This window comes from Fundulus heteroclitus, unplaced genomic scaffold (assembly GCF_011125445.2).
Source record: "Fundulus heteroclitus isolate FHET01 unplaced genomic scaffold, MU-UCD_Fhet_4.1 scaffold_165, whole genome shotgun sequence".
NCBI classification, from domain to species: domain Eukaryota; kingdom Metazoa; phylum Chordata; class Actinopteri; order Cyprinodontiformes; family Fundulidae; genus Fundulus; species Fundulus heteroclitus.
The window spans coordinates 295,191-313,475 of NW_023396577.1; the positions used below are offsets into that span (position 1 = coordinate 295,191).

At 39.7% G+C, this 18,285-nt stretch overlaps 1 protein-coding gene across 2 annotated transcripts in view; it reads left to right on the forward strand.

Moving 5' to 3' along the window:
* The window catches only part of epha4b (eph receptor A4b), a 142,379-nt gene extending 124,322 nt beyond the window's left edge, over positions 1-18,057 (forward strand). The window contains exons 14-19 of one of the 2 annotated variants that reach the window (XM_012874097.3): positions 1,057-1,118; positions 4,970-5,179; positions 8,462-8,611; positions 8,726-8,919; positions 10,996-11,136; positions 13,375-18,057. In XM_012874097.3, coding sequence (XP_012729551.2) covers positions 1,057-1,118; positions 4,970-5,179; positions 8,462-8,611; positions 8,726-8,919; positions 10,996-11,136; positions 13,375-13,474 — 857 coding nt within the window. In that variant the 3' untranslated portion in view covers positions 13,475-18,057. The remainder of the gene's footprint in view (positions 1-1,056; positions 1,119-4,969; positions 5,180-8,461; positions 8,612-8,725; positions 8,920-10,995; positions 11,137-13,374) is intronic. The other variant, XM_036129409.1, reaches the window with a different exon arrangement.
* The last annotated feature ends 228 nt before the right edge of the window (positions 18,058-18,285 follow it).

Consider the following 18,285-nt stretch of genomic DNA (forward strand, 5'->3'; position numbering starts at 1 on the left):
AGATAGATAGATAGATAGATAGATAGATAGATAGATAGATAGATAGCGATATAAACCTGAGCATGTTAAAATTGTTCCAATACTGGAGCTCAAATCCTCAAAGTTTTCCTCACAAAAATTGTATTACAGCTTTGTGTTTTTGGGGCCCGTTTATTTGCTAATTGATTTTAGCTCTGCACATCCTTTGTCTCAGGTTAAACACATTTACAGCAGAAGTCCCTGTCTTGACACCTTCTCTTTTCGTTCTCCCTCCTTATCTTTTGTGTGTTGTCTCTCCCCCGGGATTTTCCACCACATCACAGAGGTCTGATTTGGGAAATGTGAACTATTCATTACCGGTGACATAGTCTGTGTGTTTACAACCCATGCTCCGTCATTTGTAGCTGCACGTCGAGTGTTTGTTTGGTGATTGGCAATGCCTGACTGCAGGGGAGTCTGGTGTGGAGGTGCGAGGGTGGGGTGGGGGACTGTAAAACAGGAACAACTGCTGTTTTTGACATGTGTGCGTGCGTGTGTGTGTGTGTGTGTGTGTGTGTGTGTGTGTGTGTGTGTGTGTGTGCATACGTGTGATTGCAGGTACTTTGTTAATCATTTGTAAGCCCCACCAGATGCCAAGCAGAGGATCATAGGGTGCAGGGTCTGTCACTCAGCCTCCCCTTCATCACCCGCAAAGTTGCACACGAACACACACTAGTGCAGGTGCACAACGATCAAACCCCAAAACCCCCCCTCCCTCAAGACTGATTAGTATTCATGAGATCTCAGGAGACCCCTCGTGCGCACATACACACACACACACGCACATTTATGTATTGTGGTGGATTGGTCTATTCTAATTATCTCCTGGCGTTTATGGAGAGGGCTGATTAGAAGCTGTCAGTGTGACTGATGACGACATACCATGTTATCCCCCTGAGAGGGGCGCCTAGACGAAAAGAGAGGATGGTCACAGCTGCGGACTCTGATTCTTCTCTGTCCTCATCTTTTTATAGTTTGTGCATTCCTCCCTTGTTACTGTGGTTTATTAACAACGGCCTTATATTGTGCCTCTTTTAGGTAAGCCTGTGATGATCATAACAGAGTTCATGGAAAATGGGTCTCTGGACACTTTCTTGAAGGTGAGTCATATCTCAGCAGGACAGACACAGCACTTTCAATTCCTCCACGCCACATTTACCCTAAAGTTTATCATCATAAAATTACACACATTTTTCTTCAGTTTTAATATAAATGTGAAGTGTTTTTAAACTGTAAGACTTAGTGGATGAAAGGATGAGGTGAACATAAATTGATGGCTTTTTTTAAAAATATACAAACAGAATGAGAAAGTGCAAGACATATACCACAAAATACACTCATCAAAGAAATTAGGACAACCACTGCTTTTCAATCATATCTGGACAGATGGATTTTTAATACCAGTTTTAACAATACTTAGAAAATCACAGAACATAAAAAACAACAACAAAAAAACAATAAGATTGTATCCATTATTTCCATTATTTTTTGTAAAACTGTATTTCTAGAGGGAAATAATAACACCTCCACATTTACTACCACTTAAAATGGCTAAAATTACACACAGTCGTATCACATCAGAGGCACAGAGTTACTGTGTATTTTTAAAGAGGTTTGCTGTGTTTAAACATCAGATATGTTGTTGTGCTTCTGACTGTGTGAGACTGAACACCATGTTGAGATCTTAAGAGGTTTCTGAGACCTTCAGAAAAAAGATTTATACGAAGCAATTTATAAGCCTGATAAGAGATTTTAAAAGATCTCAGAGAAATTGGAAATCAGCCATCCCACTGTATAAAAAACACTCTACAAGGGGAGGACATAAAAAAAAAAACAGGTTTAGCCATCCACGCAAGTTCATCCAAAAGCAGTATTTAAGAGGCTAAAAGCTGACTAAAAAAAACTTAAATGTCAAACAAAACCTACTGAAGTCTCTTGCTGTGAAAGTACTTCTGTATTGACAAAAAACAACAACAACAAAAAAAAAAACGCTAGAAGTTATCTACCCTTTGGAATGTTTAAGTAGGAAACCTATCCCTTTTCTTTCTGAGGTTTAACACAGAAGACTTCTGGAATAATGAGAATTATGAAATGGGGGTCCCTGTGTTGAGTCAAAGCCCAGATCTTGATCTAATTTAGATGCTATGGGCTGACTTGAAATGGGCTGATCATGGAAGAAACCCTCAAACATCTCAGCTTAAAGAGAGGAGTAAGACAGACCTTCCTCAGACCAGTGTCAGAGACTAATATATGGCTGTTATGTTTATTTTTGTTTCCTAGTGAAGAGCAGAGAGGTAGACAAGTAAGAAAAATATTCAAGTTTTGGTCTTTTGCAAAGTTCAAAGAAATGCCCTTAGCATCCATTTCCCAGAACAGAGTTTTACATGGAACCCATGCTTTTTTAGGATAAACGGAATCGAGGAGTTCATTGTACGTTTAATGTAACAATGCAAAAAGCAAACCATTCCCAATGCACAGACACTATTGGCACAGACGTGAAAAATCATTCTAACTATAAATAGTGAGAAATAACCCCAGGACATTGAATGTATTTGCTAAGCAACACAACATGTTTTTGTGAGTGACTTATTACATTAGTCATTGAAAAGGCCTATATCTTGTTAGGTGTATGACTTGATAGTCTAATATGCAGATATAAGAGTTATTCTGCAGTAAATAATTAATACATTTGCTAGTCATTTATTTCATCTTATTAATAGTAATGTCGGTGATAGCAATGAATTACAAAAGCTGGAGCTTTGAAAACACATTTGCCCAATCCGCTCACAGACTGCCACATTGAAAGAGTCCACCCAAATTGTATTTCAAATGTTCTGCTATTTCAAGAGTTAATTATGCCATTGCATTCCAAAGACATGCCAGGGCCTTGGAAAGAGAAACAGGCCCACATAATCACTGATCCTCCACCATGCTTTACATTAGGTATGGGGACCTTTTCCACATATTTATTTGTTGGTTCACACCAAAGCAAACTGTAGAATTTGCTGCTGAAAATCTCAGTCTAGATAGTCTCATCTAACCAAAACACACAGTCCCCATTTCAGTCGTGTTTAGCAGACTCCCTGCATTAATGTTTGTGATAGTGGGACAAGATGGTCTTTTTTTCCGTCATTATTCGCAAACAAAATGGTGGGCTTGTGGATTGCATCTACTGGTTGTTACGGAGTCTCAGCCACCCCAAGTTGCCACTCTTTGCTACTTAACTCAGATCAACTTAAAAAAGTGGAAGGATAAAAAGAACGGATCAGTTACGTGTAATGTAGAAATAGCAATGATTACACTTTAGGAAATTTAAAAACATTTATTTCTCAACAGGGGACTTCCCCTCAACGAATCAATGTAGTCAAATTAAAGAATTTCATCTAATTTCTTTAGTGTGAGATTTTACTGTCACAACAGTAATTTATTAGAAGGCTTTTCACACGTCCCAATAAATATAGCTAGCTCTGTGTGGTGTCTGGAAATTCAAACTATGTTTTCAGCTATGATCGCTGAAGATGCTGTATTGATTTAGCCGAGAAGCCTTGAAACAGATTTAGCATAAACTCAGATGAATGGCACACAGTTCCTGGTGCGCCTCGCGTTCGACGTTCCCCTGATTCATATTCAGCCTTGTTTGTCAGCCAGTAAAATCTCTGCTTCACTCCAGAGCCATTAAGGCTGCGATGATGGGCCTGTTTCTAAGTAGTTGCAGATCACATCTGCAGCACTGGAGCAAAATGAAGTGACAAGATACAAAACAACTCAAGAATATTGCTCCCCACAGTACCCATTTGCCTACACACAATCAAATGAAGCAACATACATGTTTTTGTACAACACTGCATGTTGAAAGGAAGGTCATAATGTGTCCACAGAGCCTGTTGTTTTTATGGTTTTACAGCTCAGCTGTGGTATCTTTACAGTTTGTCTTTAATTATAAACATTTATTAGGCAGAAATCCCTCTGAGGTAACAAAACCTTTTGTTATCCAACACCCTCTATCATCTCACTGAGTGTTTTTTAAATCTGTGTATTAAAAGGTAAAGTAACAACCTAGAATTGAATTGTAAATGATAAAAAAAGGATACTTTTATCATCTAACCACTTTTTCTCCATTTTTCCCTGCCATGCCTCCCTCCTTCCTGGCAGTACAGTGTGGTGGGCAGATTGATAGAGGAAGTCTGTAGGTTTGTTAGACAGTCCAATCAATCAGCATCTCACAAAACCACCGGCTAATTAACTTACTCCGCAGCTGCCGAGGGATGAGAGAAAGAAAAAGACAGACGAAAGGAGGGGAGGGTGCGTGGACGCAGAAAGATGAAGGAAGACAGATAGACAAGAGGCCGAATCCAAGTGCAACTGAGTCCTTCCCCCTCTGAGACAGGGAGCGAGATGAGAAGGAGATGGATGGAGATTAGAAAGGGACAGAAGAAGGAGAAATGATATGAAGGAGAGAGGGTGACTGATAACACAAATGGCTCTTTAACAGGGCGAGCTGGCCCAGGTCAGGAGTAATCGGCAGAGGAAGGTGAGCTGAACCATCATCGATCAACAGGCTGCAATGTCTTTGCCAAACGGCTCGAAATCTGAAATACAAGGAAAGCTGCGCTGGCACATGATTAGTGTTAAAGAGAAAAGTTATGTCTGCTGTGTCAGGTTCAGTCCTCTGTAAGTAGACTTTCTTGTTCCTGTTAACCCCCCCCCCCCCCCCCCCCCCTCCCCCAGACTGTAGGTCAGAGTGCAGGGTTAGCAGGGGCTGGAAGAGATAAAGTGTGATTCCCAAGAAGCTCTGGGGACTCTGTAATGCTGCCAGTGCGACTCAAATCCTGGCCTAAACCTTCAATTACAGCTAAAGCTGTTGTTGGTGCACGACCGCATGTTACAACTCGATGTCAGCAGAAACACTAACTCCTGCAAATGAATCTATGTTTTTTCTGCCTCGCTCCAGAAACATGACGGCCAGTTCACAGTGATCCAGCTGGTCGGTATGCTGCGCGGCATCGCCTCGGGTATGAAGTACCTGTCAGACATGAGCTACGTTCACAGAGACCTGGCGGCTCGAAACATCCTGGTCAACAGCAACCTGGTGTGTAAGGTGTCCGACTTCGGCCTGAGCCGAGTTCTGGAGGACGACCCCGAGGCCGCCTACACTACAAGGGTAAGACTTACGTAATCTATCTAACGTGTTTCAGTTTGCAGCAAACGGAAACACGTTAGATAGATTACACTAGAAAACGCAAATAAATTGATTAATCTTTAATTAACAAAGTAAGAGTATCAGGCATATTAAAGTATTTATAATCATTTAATTCCTATTAGCAACATTTTCCATAAATTGTCATTAACTCCTTAAGGTCACATACAGTGCCTGGGAAAATCTTCATACCCCTCAAACCTTTTTGTCAAAACCACAAACTCAATTTATTTTATTAGGATTAGGATGTTTGTGGAACTCAAATCCAGAATCTTGACGTAAAATGAGAAAAAAAAACTGATTTTCAAATTGGTTTTACAAAAGAAAAACTAACTAAAAACTATTGCATGTGCATTTTGCCCCCCTTTACTTTGATGCCCTTGAATAAAATCCAGTCCAAGCTTTTTGCCTTCAGAAGTCATCTAGTTAGAAAACAGAGTCTCACTGTGTTTAACTTGGTCTCAGTATTAATCTAGCTGTTTTGTGAAGGCCTCACAGGTTTGTTAGAGTAATAGTTACATGGAGCGTAATGGAGAACTGAGAACACAGCAGAGGGGCATGTGAAAGATGGCTGTTTGTTTAGATGCTTACATGCAAAACATTTTATAAAACAGGAGACCCACTGCACAACAACCCGAACGCACCATCCCTTAAATGAAAGGTGTCATGCTGGTATTTCCTTCAGCAGGGATATTGAAGCTGGATGAAAACCAAAGTACTTGAGACCGGGGCAGAGGTTCACATTCCAGCAGGACAATCACCCTAAACACACAGTCAGACTACTATGGGGTAGTTTATATCAAAGCATACTCTTGTGTTGGAATGGCCCAGAGAAAAAAAAAAAAAAAGAAAATGAAATCCAATTGAGAATATGTGACAACACTTGAAAAAGGATGTTATTTGGCTCTCTCCTGAATCTATACTAGAATACCCCAGATAAAGTCCAGACCCAAATCTATTTGAGAAATGGTGCCAGGATGTTTACAGATGCTACCCATCCAGTCCAACTAAGGTTGAGCAATTTCACAAAGAGAAATTGCTAAATCTTTGGACTCCAGATTTGCAGTGATGCTAGAGACATGCCCCCAAGGACTTGCCACTGTAACGCCAGTGAAAGGTGATTCTATTTGAGTATTGACTTAGGCAGCCTGAATAAAAAATGAACAGCACACCTGTCAACCCAACAGTTCTTAGCAGTAAAAAATTGTTGAAAATCATGTACAGTATTACATTCCCTACACTTTACACTTCTTTGTGTAAAGAAAGAGGAGAGACTACATCAGATAAATAGATAAAACATGGTTGTAACATGACAAAATGGTAAAATGATAAAGGACTATGAATCCTTTTTTTAAGGCACTGTAGATGTGTACATACTGAATAAACCAGTTCACAATGATGATTATTAAACGCATTGAACAAAGAGGCAAAAGCAACTCAATAACATTTTTTGCATGCACGCAGTCAAATCAGTCTTTGGTGACTGCGGCATCCTCTCCCAGCCCTCAGTGAGACTAGAAACTCAAAACATCAGTGAGGCAAACCACCGTGGAGTAACTCATCAAAAATGTCCACAAGGAGATGGCATTATTCATATTCATAGGAAAAGTTGGGGGAAGTTATTCTTAATGTGGCATTAGCATTGCCCTAGGAGGGGTGGATCAGCCGCTGACAGCTCTATAACAATCACATACAAACTCCCACTGATGTCAATAGACCTAGATGAAGAGCTGCAGGCGCTGATGGAGGAGGGAAGCAAAGGCAGAGATGGGGAAGAGATTGACATAGGAGACTGAGATTCAGGGAGGAAAAAGAGAGAGAGGAGGAGGGCGGGGAAGAATAGTGATCCAACGAGAGCAGTTAAGAGAAAAGAGAGATGATATTGGGTAGGGGCGGACAGGGTGGTTGTGGAAACAAAAGTACAGTGCCGAGCAACTTGGCAGCTTTGTCTTTCATTTGACTTTCACCAGGCAGAGGCATCTGCCGCATGTTAAAAAGCCGAGGCGAGCCTATAGAGCTACGATGTCTGTGTGCGTCAGAGTGAACCAGAGAGGGCGGGGTGTCTATACATACAGGGGGATGTATGGGATCCTTTTGATCTGTGTGTCAACAACAAAGGCAGGGGGAGCTCAGGGAATTTATCCCAAAAACTGTTGGCGTATACTCTCTATCCGTTCACCTCTCTCATCATATCGTAACATTTTGTGCAGTTCTACACATGGCACAAGCCTTGCATGTGGCAACATTTGTACTCTTTTTGTAAAAAAGAAGGTTAAACTGCTTTTAACAATAATGGGGATATTGTACCTATCATTTCAATCAATCAATCAATCAATCTTTATTTGTCAACTACAATTTGCATTTGGAATCAAAATTTGGATTCTTAAACAAATTTAATAGGTTGAATAAGGGCCTCACAAGATGTCCCATTTACAGTTTGCATCAAGCCAGAAATTGAACACAGCAAACAGGTAGAATGTAATCTGGTCAGATGAAAACAAAGGTGGGCATTTTGGTGGAAAAATAACATTATGCATCGCCCTGAGCACAGCATCCCCATGGTGAACCATGGTGCTGGAAGCATAATGCTGTGGGAATGCTGTTCAGCAGGGACAGCGACGCTGATGAAAGCTGATGTCATGATGGATGGGGCTAAGAAATAAGGGCTTCCTGAAAGAAAACCCCTTTAGAAGCTGCAAAAGACCTGTGACTGGGCTAAAGAGGATTAGAGTCTGCGTTTGTTACCTTATACAAAAATGTGGGTTTACTTTGTCACTCACATCCAGAAATGAATGATCATCAAACACCATTCAGTTAAACAACTCAAATTATTTCCCTTTGAATCATATCCGAATTTATAGTGCCTTGATCTTTTTCATAAATGTCATCTTACAACCACAAACTTTTTATGTGACAAACGGCATTGCAGATGATTCCATAACTGAGAAGAGGAAGGAAAATTATTCAGTGATTTCTACAGTTTTCGCAAATAGGACTCTTAAAATGGTGCAGTGCATTTGTGTTCAGCCATTTTTATTTTGAAAAGCCAAAATAAAATCCTGAAAGAAGCAGCAGAATGGGTCGAAAATCCAACTTCTTGTAGGACACTGAATATATACACATAAACACAGATCTACAGTGGAATAGTTTACTTTAAGACATGTTATTAATGCTTCAGTGCATTTAGTCTCTCCTCAGCTTTGACAACTTAAGTCAGATTATTTTGTCTATGTGATCTCCCTACAGGGAGGAAAGATTCCCATCAGATGGACAGCTCCAGAGGCCATCGCCTACAGGAAGTTCACCTCAGCCAGCGATGTGTGGAGTTACGGCATTGTCATGTGGGAGGTGATTTCATACGGGGAGAGACCGTACTGGGAGATGTCCAACCAGGATGTGAGTGCCAAACATGCAAACGTCACACTTTGCAGTGTTTCCGTCAGCACATTTGTAAACTACAAAAAGACACTAATCCTGACTTAACACATTCAATTTTTTCTTCCTGCACAGGTGATCAAAGCAATAGACGAGGGTTACCGTCTTCCTGCTCCTATGGACTGCCCGGTGGTGTTGCACCAGCTCATGTTGGATTGCTGGGAGAAGGGGCGCAGTGACCGGCCAAAGTTTGGACAGATTGTCACAATCCTGGACAAGCTCATCAGAAACCCAGCTAGTCTCAGAGAGCTGGCAAACAGCTCAGCCTGGTTAGTGAAACCTGGGTATTTCACAGATGTAGCCTTCAGACAGTTGGATGAGTGTGGGACAGTATAAAGACTCAATGCACTGAAAATATGCTTGGTTGATTCTGAAATTTGTAAGCAGGAAACGTAATTTTTCAAATATATTCTATTCGTTAAAGCTGTTTTCCAACATAATAACTAGTTCTGAGAGTAGAAAATAAAAGAATATAAGTTTGGGGGTTGGTGTATCTTCCCCCTCCTTGTTCAATTTAGACTTTCCGAAGCCCCAGCTGAATTGCACGCATCCGGAGAATATCATTATTTTTACATTTACATTTTACACCTCAGGCACTTAGTTGATGTTCAGAATCAGTGCAGCATACAGTGAATTCTTCTTCGGAGACAAACACTCTAAACAGAGAGTGGGGAAAAAAAGCAAGGATCAGCACAAGCCAACAGACAGCTGAAGCTCAAAAGTACTTCAGTTATAACCCCCAGAGAGTTTAGAAAAGACAAAACGAACCACAGGACCAGAAACTTGTCTTAAATTATCATCTATGGTTTAGATTAATGCAGGGTAGTTGTAATGAAACAAAAAGAAAACCTCTAATTGATTTGTTTTTGTTTTTACTGTTTATGTCCTGGTGTTTGTCAGGTTTTAGAATGATATAAATCTAACTTCAAGATTTAAACTGTTGCAAACCACAGATTCCTGTATGTCATTAAATATTAAACAAAGCCAGACTGGAAAGTTTTTTTTTTTGTTTTTTTTTCAAAAACCCAGGATGCCTACAAAACACGTAAAGAAAAAAAAACATTTAAAGCAGTGTACTTTTTTACCAAGAGTGCAAATCCCTATGAATGTACTTCTGTTCGCACTCCATTAATAATTTTCAAATAAAGTTATAATTGCCATAATTTAAAATAAAATGCTATTAATTCTTAATAAACGGATTCAAGCAAGCGACTCCAAAGGTTGTCTAAGGGGCAAAAGACTACAAATCATATGCTTCCATCAGTGGAAATTTGTTTTTTTCACAAAGAAAATAAATATGTAATACAGCAAAATCTAAGAACTATGCTTCAGATTAATAAATTAGACATGCATGAAATAGTAAATTGGAATACCACAAAAGCTAATTTATTCCAGAAATTAGGCAAAAAAAATCAAAACTCATATTAAAAACATGAGCCCGGGTGTCTCTCACCTTCTTCTTGACGATACTCCATAAATTCTGCGTGAGGTTCAGGTCAGGCAAGTTTGCTGGGTGTTGAAACACAGTAACACCACAATCATTAAAGCAGGTGGTACTCGGGCTCTGTGGGCAGGTGGCAAGTCCTGCTAGAAATTTTAATGAGCATCTCCATAGAGTTTTTTTTTTTCAGTAAAGGGAAAGCATGACATGTTCTAAAACCTCCTGGCAGATGAAATGATCGCAAAGAAATTTGGATCCTGTGCCTTTTTCCTCCTAGCCTAGGAACCTTTATTTCCAAAAGTTCTAATTTTATTTCAAATAAAATTAGAACTTTTGAACGCTGAGAAACAGCCTAGTCATTTTTCTCCTAAGCCCACGTAAGACATCTCTGACATTGTCAGTGTGGCTTAGCACAAGAAAAGTGACAGTTGCAGGCTACTTCCTAGACACATCTGTGTGTGGTGACACTTAAAGCTCAATCTCCAGGTGTACTCCACGCCGTGCCCCCCCCCCCCAAAAAAAAAAAAAATGCTGGCTATGCTTCAAAGTCCTGTCAAGGCTGGGGTTACCCCTGTAGCTTGTTCACTTTTTCCTACCACACTTTTGTGTTCGTTCTGAGCAACCTGCTTCTTAAGTAACAAGGTTTATTTGTATTGAAGCCACCTTGTGGAGGATGTCAGTGATTGTCAGATCAGCAGTATTCCCCAAGATTGTGTAAGCCATAACATTTCTGTATAAAAATTACTTTTTTTATTGGTCCCGATGTAATGTTCAAATTTCCTGAGAGACTGAACTTTGAGTGTTTTATTTTGGTGTATTTTCTTTAACTGGGGAGTCACTTGTAATAGCGTGAACTCTGTGTGGACACAGCTACATTAGACTGTAAGTGTGCTTTCCATCTCAGCAGGGAGGACCCGCCCACCCCAGAGTTCAGTGTGAGCACTGTGGATGATTGGTTGGACACCATCAAGATGGGCCAGTACAAGGAGAACTTTTCCAGTGCTGGATATGTTAGCTTGGACTCCATCCTCTACATCAGTGTCAGGTACAGAAGCTCACAAATGCCAAACATTTTTTAGAGGGACACCTCTTAGCTCTCATTCTAGGCCTAACAAATTTGGTTTACATTAAAGGGTAACTCATCTCCAAATCAACTTTTTTTTTTTTGCTATTAACTCTTTTGTCTTATAGTGCCGTCTACATGTCCTGGTTGTTGCACTGAATTTTGAATCACTATTGTTATGGGTTCAAAAGATGTTGTGACGTCACTGAAAAAAACTCCCTTCGGTGGCTCTGCCGCTGTGGGGCGTAAACGCGGGTCTATGTCCATTCCTCCATAGCGGGTTGGAGTTGGAATGGTGAGCTTTGCGATTTTACTTGCGATATTCAGGTTAGCAACTTATTTCTAAAGTTTTGTACTCATCTTTGTTAGGATGGGGAGAAAGTGTAGTGTAGTGTAGTGGGTTGCTTTAGTTCTGGAGGCTAGACCATGGACCCATCCTGCCAGCAGCTTTAACTGATGATGCACAGCCCCGCTGGGCTCCGCAAAGCCTCCTTCAATCTTAAAAGATCAACCTGTGGTGGAATCACCAGAGGTCAACCTGGTCACTCCATGTTTCAACTAGGGGTGGGCGATATATCGAGTATACTCGATATTTCCTCCGCGCGATAGTTAAAATGACTTTATCGCGAGCATCGCGTGTAAATTTTCATGGCAAGATTGAGCCGCTGTATTTAATTCACTGTGAGTTTAGTTTTTCCCACATGCTGTGAACGCATCACTCACTCCTCCTCCAAACCAGAAAGCACTGTGGCGCGCGCACACAACATGGAACCCATGCGCTTACTTAACATTGACGAGAGGGCGAGAACTATGGCCACAGCGAGTTTTTCAGGCAGTGGAATGATGTCGATCAAAACGCGGTAATTTGCAAAACATGCCGTGACACCATTGCCACAAAAGGTAGCAGTAGCATCAATTTGCTCCACCTAAAACGTCATCCAGTCCAAAATGAAGATTCTTGTAAACTCCGCGTGTCGACCCCCCCCGCCCCCCCCGACACACACACACACACACACACACACACCGAAGGGAACTTTAATGAAACTGGCGTCTTCTTTTGCTAAATCCCATAAGACAGGAAAAAAAAAACGTTTGTTTAAAATTTCCCAGCACCTAAAGAGCAACGGAAATATTTTTGAGATGCTCTGAATGTGTAGCTGCGACCGGTCAGTTGATTTTATAGTCACAATACAGGCTTTTGTTTTTGGGATTGTCACATTTTTATGATACCTTTTATTTCAGGTGTATTTTGTGTCAGATTTTTCTTTTGGCTGCTGGGATGTTCTGTTTTGTAAGGTCCAGTGTTGACCATGAAATAGCTTTAATATGACAATATTGTAATTTGTGAAAAGCTTCTATGTGCAGCTGTGGTGGAAAAAAATGGCTAAAATAAAACATTTTAAATAAATTTTTATTTTGCAATCAATTTTTCAAATTAGAAAAAATGACACGTTAATATGAGATATACCAATGCAGCTTTAGGCACTATTTGGCTGATAAAATTTGTTATTCAAGGTTATTTAAACCTATTGCGATATATATTCGTGATATAGCCCAAAGATATCGGGATATTAGATTTTCTTAATCTCGCCCACCCCTAGTTTCAAAATGTCACTTTCCCTTGTTCTGACCACAGCTCACTTAGCCCCGTGTCTCTTGGAACCACCTACTTTAGTGACATTTTCAGAATGTGTCTGGGGGCAGAGTTATTCCTTTACACTGGGGTGAGTTACCCTATAAATACTGCTCCAAACACTTGAAAACAATTTTCTGTTAATAGCATCTGATTGGTGACAGGCAGCTTAAACGCCAAAAGGTCTGATGATTTTTATCTACCAGTTAAATGCATAAAAACCAAGCTCTTTGACCATTTTCTGCCTATAAAATGCATCAATCAATACCACATACTCTGATGCAGTAGGGATCATCATTGCTCCTTCATTTTATGTTTGCTTCAAAACTACTACCTCTTTGAAGGCAACCTGTGCCACATTTGTTCTTTTTTATGTTATTATAGGCCTTAGTAAGACAACTATTGGAAATGGTCAAAATCAGAATTAGAATATCAGACCTCAATGAAAACTGGAAATCAGTTGTAAAAGGGCCCCCCAATTAACATCTGTATTATATATTGATGTATAGGATTTTTCCTGTATTGTAAAACTTTACTATTTATAGCATTATAATCCATTCCCTTGCATTTTTTGTTCTTCCATCTAGTGAGCTGGCTAAGATGGGAGTGATGCTGGCCGGCCACCAGAAGAAGATTTTATCCAGTGTGCAGAGCTTGCAAGCCCAGGGGACACACGTCCAAGTATAACAGTTTCCACATAAACACACAGAGAGACAGAGTTGAACTGGACGCTCCTGTGAGGAGTCTCTGCCCCACTAAGATAGAACCGTAATGGATACTTTGTGCTTGGGTCTCCATTGATTTTCTTTTTTTCTTGAGACACTAAAATGGAGACAACATTGACGCTTGACTCTTTCACCCTCCCGTAATCCCCATCCTGGATGGGCACTTCAGCACTCGGTATCTTCTCCGACAACACTCACCATGACGGAGCAGCAGAGAGACAGCAAAGCCGCACGCAGAGACCATTTCACGTCATGTCAACATAAGCGGGGGGGGGGGAAAAAGCAAAAAGACTTAACATAATGACTAAAAACTGATTATAATGCTCATCACTGTTTGTCAGGTGTACAGTTTGTTTTGCCGTCATTCTGTTTGTTTTTATGTTTTCATAATGAACGGTTTAAAAAAGGGTCGTAAGGTATGTAAATGTGTAGATATGTGTTTATATGGGCGGTGTATGCCACAAGCATAGAGATGGACCTAACGTTTGTACCGGTGGTTGCACAGTGTTAACAGCAATTGTTGTATATGTATGAACTCTTCCACTGGCGTCTGCTCACAGAAAGCTAAGAGATTATGGATGACATGAATGTGAGGGGAGTGGGGAGATGACTAAATGGACCTGTAGACATAGAGGGGGATGTAGATTTTACTAGCTAGTGTAGGATGGACGTATGTTTTAATCGTGTGTTCGGCCAGTAAAAGGGCTTCCTTGGAGACTGCTCTCTGACACACTTCCATAGAGAGTAGATCCAGTATACGTAAGCCTGTTTACGTGCACTTACTGTATGATCATACAGACTGCAAAGAAACGACAGAGTCTAATGAAATGTTACTCTTCCGATATCTTTTCCAACATAAACATAGTTTACAGAGCCTTGCAAACATATTCATACCCCTTTAAACTTTTTCACACTGATCACAGTTTTATTGTATTGGGATTTTATTTTGTTGTGACTGACTATGTGAAGTTATGCTCAGTTTTGAAGTGGAAGAAAAATTATACAAGGTTTTTACATTTAAATTACATGAAAAATAAAAGGTTTAGTATGGATTTGAATTCAACCCCACTGAGGCAATTCTTTGTAGAACCACCATTTTTTTGGATTTTAGCAACAACTCATCTTCAGTGTGTGTTTTCCAGGTTTACACACATGGAGAGTGAAGTTATTCTCCATCCTGCCTTATAAAACAGCCAAATTTCAGTCAGATTGGACATTAATGTGGAAATGGTGTGTTCAGGTTTATTTGGAGTGTTAAGATTTCTTCCACACAAACCCAAGGGGATGAGGACAAAAAGCTCAATTTTGATCTCATCTGACAAGAGCATTTTGTTCCACATGTTTCTTGTGTCCCATATATGGCTGATATATGGCCCATATATGGCAGATTTCTTCTTGCCACTCTTTCATAAAGGCCAGATTTGTGGAGTGAATGACTTGTAGTTGTGTAAATAGATTCTTCCACATGAGCTGTGGATCTCTACAGCTACTCCAGGGTTAGCATGGACCTAATTCTGCTTTGCACTTCTCAACAACTTTATTCCTAACATGATATGTTCCTTGGTCTTCACAAAGATTTTTGTTCGGCAGTCTTCTCCAACGCACCTCTGAGGCCTTCAGAGAACGCCTAGTTTTATGCTGAGAATAAACTACACACAGCTGGGCTCTGTTTACTTGTTACTTGACTTCAGGAGACCAAAGGATATTATTGAGGGCTGTCAGAGTGTAAAGCAGGCTGAATACAAATGCATGCCACACCTTTCAGATTCGAAGTGCGAAAACAAACATTGAAAACCATTATTATTTTTCTTACACTTTGTGTTGGTCCCAGTCAAAACGATTAGTCTGTGGCTTTGACGCGGCAAAATGTGAAAAATGGCAATGTGGGTGTGAATCTTTTTGCAAGGCATGCAAAGTATATTTGTTGTACAACATAGTGTAAGGAATAATTTAGCTTAAGACGAAGCCTTCCAATGTTTCAGGTGTGTTTAAACAGTTAAAGTGTTTGTGTGGAGCAAAGGCGATGCAAGCCAGTGACGCTGTTGAGAACGTCTAACTTGATTTTACGGGTTTGTGCCATGTACAGAAATAAGAAACAATCTCGATGACATACCTTAATTCTAGTCGTGCACTTTCGTTTCCTCTGTCCTTATGCCTGGTCGGTTACACAGTGCTGTCCCGATGATTACAGATTTGTGTGTTTTCCAACATCATTGCTTGATAGAACTGTCCCTTGATTGACAAGGTGAAGTGTTGAATTTCAGATGTGCCACCACAAGAGGGTAATTTGTGCATAAAAAAAAAAAAAAAACATTGTATGTTGTGTACTTTTCGCTTTCTGGTTACAAAAACTGTTTTATCCTCTTTATTTTCAGTCACTACCAAATGCTCACAAATTTACAATACACAATGTTTACAAGAATAAGCAAGTATGTTTGTCAATATTTTTGCTTATGACATTAATTACACAATTTGATGTGAAGGGACCCTCTTCTGTTCACTGTATCAATAGCACTGAACCTGATTTTAGTGTTCTCCGAAACCCAGTTCCATCACAGGTGGTAATCTATAGGACCAACAGTGACATAAAGTACAGTAATTGATTGTATCATAATGTAAAATATGTACAGTGTTAATTTCCATTATTAGAATGTTTGTAATGATAACAATGATGATGACTTCGATGTGCTTTTAATATGACAAAGAGATTTTTGAAGTTTATGTTCAGGGGCGGCTCATACAGGTGAAAAGTGCGGGTGAGGCGATTCATTAGTTTGAACAAAGGAATGTAGCAAGGAGAAAAGCTTCAGCTTTGAAAGACATGAGACAGTGACTGCAGTTTTTATGACAGTGTTAGGATGAGTAGAATGAACTTTCAAGCTTCTTTTATATGCATATCCACGTTAAAATGTAATCACTTCCTGTTTTTGAATCGATGCCTGCATAAAATACCAATTTGAAAAATTACAATTGAAAATTTCTTAGTGAAGCCTCCAGCTCAGTAATACTTTTACTTTAGATTTGAGAAATAGACATGTCTTGCAAGTGGAATGAAACTGTTACAAGAGTTTCAAATTAAATATTAAAAAGAACAACAAAGCAGAATAGCCTATGTGTAAACACTGGATTACATGTTTTTTTTTTCTCTCCCTAAACAGTTTTTATTATTTCTGCTAGCTATTATAATGTGGTACAACAGTGATTAAAAGCATATCCATAGCTAAAATATTATAGGTGCTGTAATTACAAATCATATTGAATCCACAACAATTAAATTCAGATAATCCAGTGGAATTATCAAAAATGACAGCATTGTGACATTTATATCCAGACATCTAAGCTGACGTTAGCTTAAATTCGTAATCATTTAAAAACCAAGGTTTTTAAATGATGACATTTCAAGTAACTGCAATTAAGTAGCTTGGAATGCAAACCTAATTCTGGGTTTGCTGTGTCTGTAATTAGAAACGCATTTTTTTTTTTTTTTTTTTTAAACCATTCAACTGTACGCTTAAAACTTTGCACGTAACAGGACTGAGGATTCAAGGGCAGCTAAGGGACCATTTTTATCTGCCCTCTTGTTTTACAACTGGTGACATAAAAATGTTCCGGCATAAAATAATCAAACTCTCTTGTCATTTCTTTGTCCAGCCAAATCACTTTCCTCTTTCGCAATAAAAATTCTAGGACTAAAAGTCCTACAAAATGGCACTAAGTGAAACTGTTCATTCTACTCTTTCTAACACTGTTATTACACTCTAGTGGCCTACCTTGGACTGCTGGCCTTTTAGATGCCTTATTTACTGAGTTATATACTTTCCGTGATCAAATAGAGGTGATATTAAGAGTAAAGTGTATATACAGGTTGTATTTATTTGCATTACTAAGGTGACCTCGCATCAGCACCCTTGTTGTTTAACATCTCGGAGACATCCACAGAACCCCCACCCCCCCATGGACAGAGGAGAGTAGTTGGTTTGGTTTCTAAAATAATATTTAAAAACCCTTTAAGGTTCTGACCTGAAAAGCTGAAGTGGGGAAAATACATGTTATTTTGCAGATCCCAGATGATTGGCTGACATTAAAAATGACATATACGCGTGACTGTTTTTAAGTGCAGAACTCTACATAAGGTGTACCCTCAATTAATTCCTCAAAAATTAAAGGAAGCTATTAGTGCGCTTTTTGTGTTCCTAGTTAGCACTTCTAATCCATACCTGCACCCTTTTCTTAAATCCCACGTTTCTGGCACTCCACGCCTTGCCAAGTTTAGCGCTGTGGGCTGGTTCTCTCGATCTGAAATGCTGCGTTTGTTTCTGTTTCTCACCAGGTATGTGCTGTAAATGTCCATTAGATTCTGAGTTGCTGCTTTCAGTTTCCTCTCCACCGCCCCCAAAGCATCCCCTCTTCTCTCTTTTGTTGCCCACCCATAAAGGTTATTTGTTCCTATGCCAATTTCCTCTGCATTGCTTGTTGTAAAGGATGTAGGCATTCTTATGTCCTTCATGTCGCTGTAATAAATATGCTAATATTTCTAATTTCTCACCTGGAGCGTGCACTGTCTTTTCTTTTGACACATTCTGTGCTTCTCGTGCTTCTCATTTTTTTTTCTCTGTCCCTCAGAAACACTTATTGAAAACAGCTATAAAAGCAGATAACTTATATTTGAATATTATAGTGTTTTAAAACTCGAACATCTCTTCAATTGAGAGTGACACAAGAGCTCTTGTAGGCCATTTCTTTTGTTTCATTGAGTGTCTGGGAGCTGCAAAC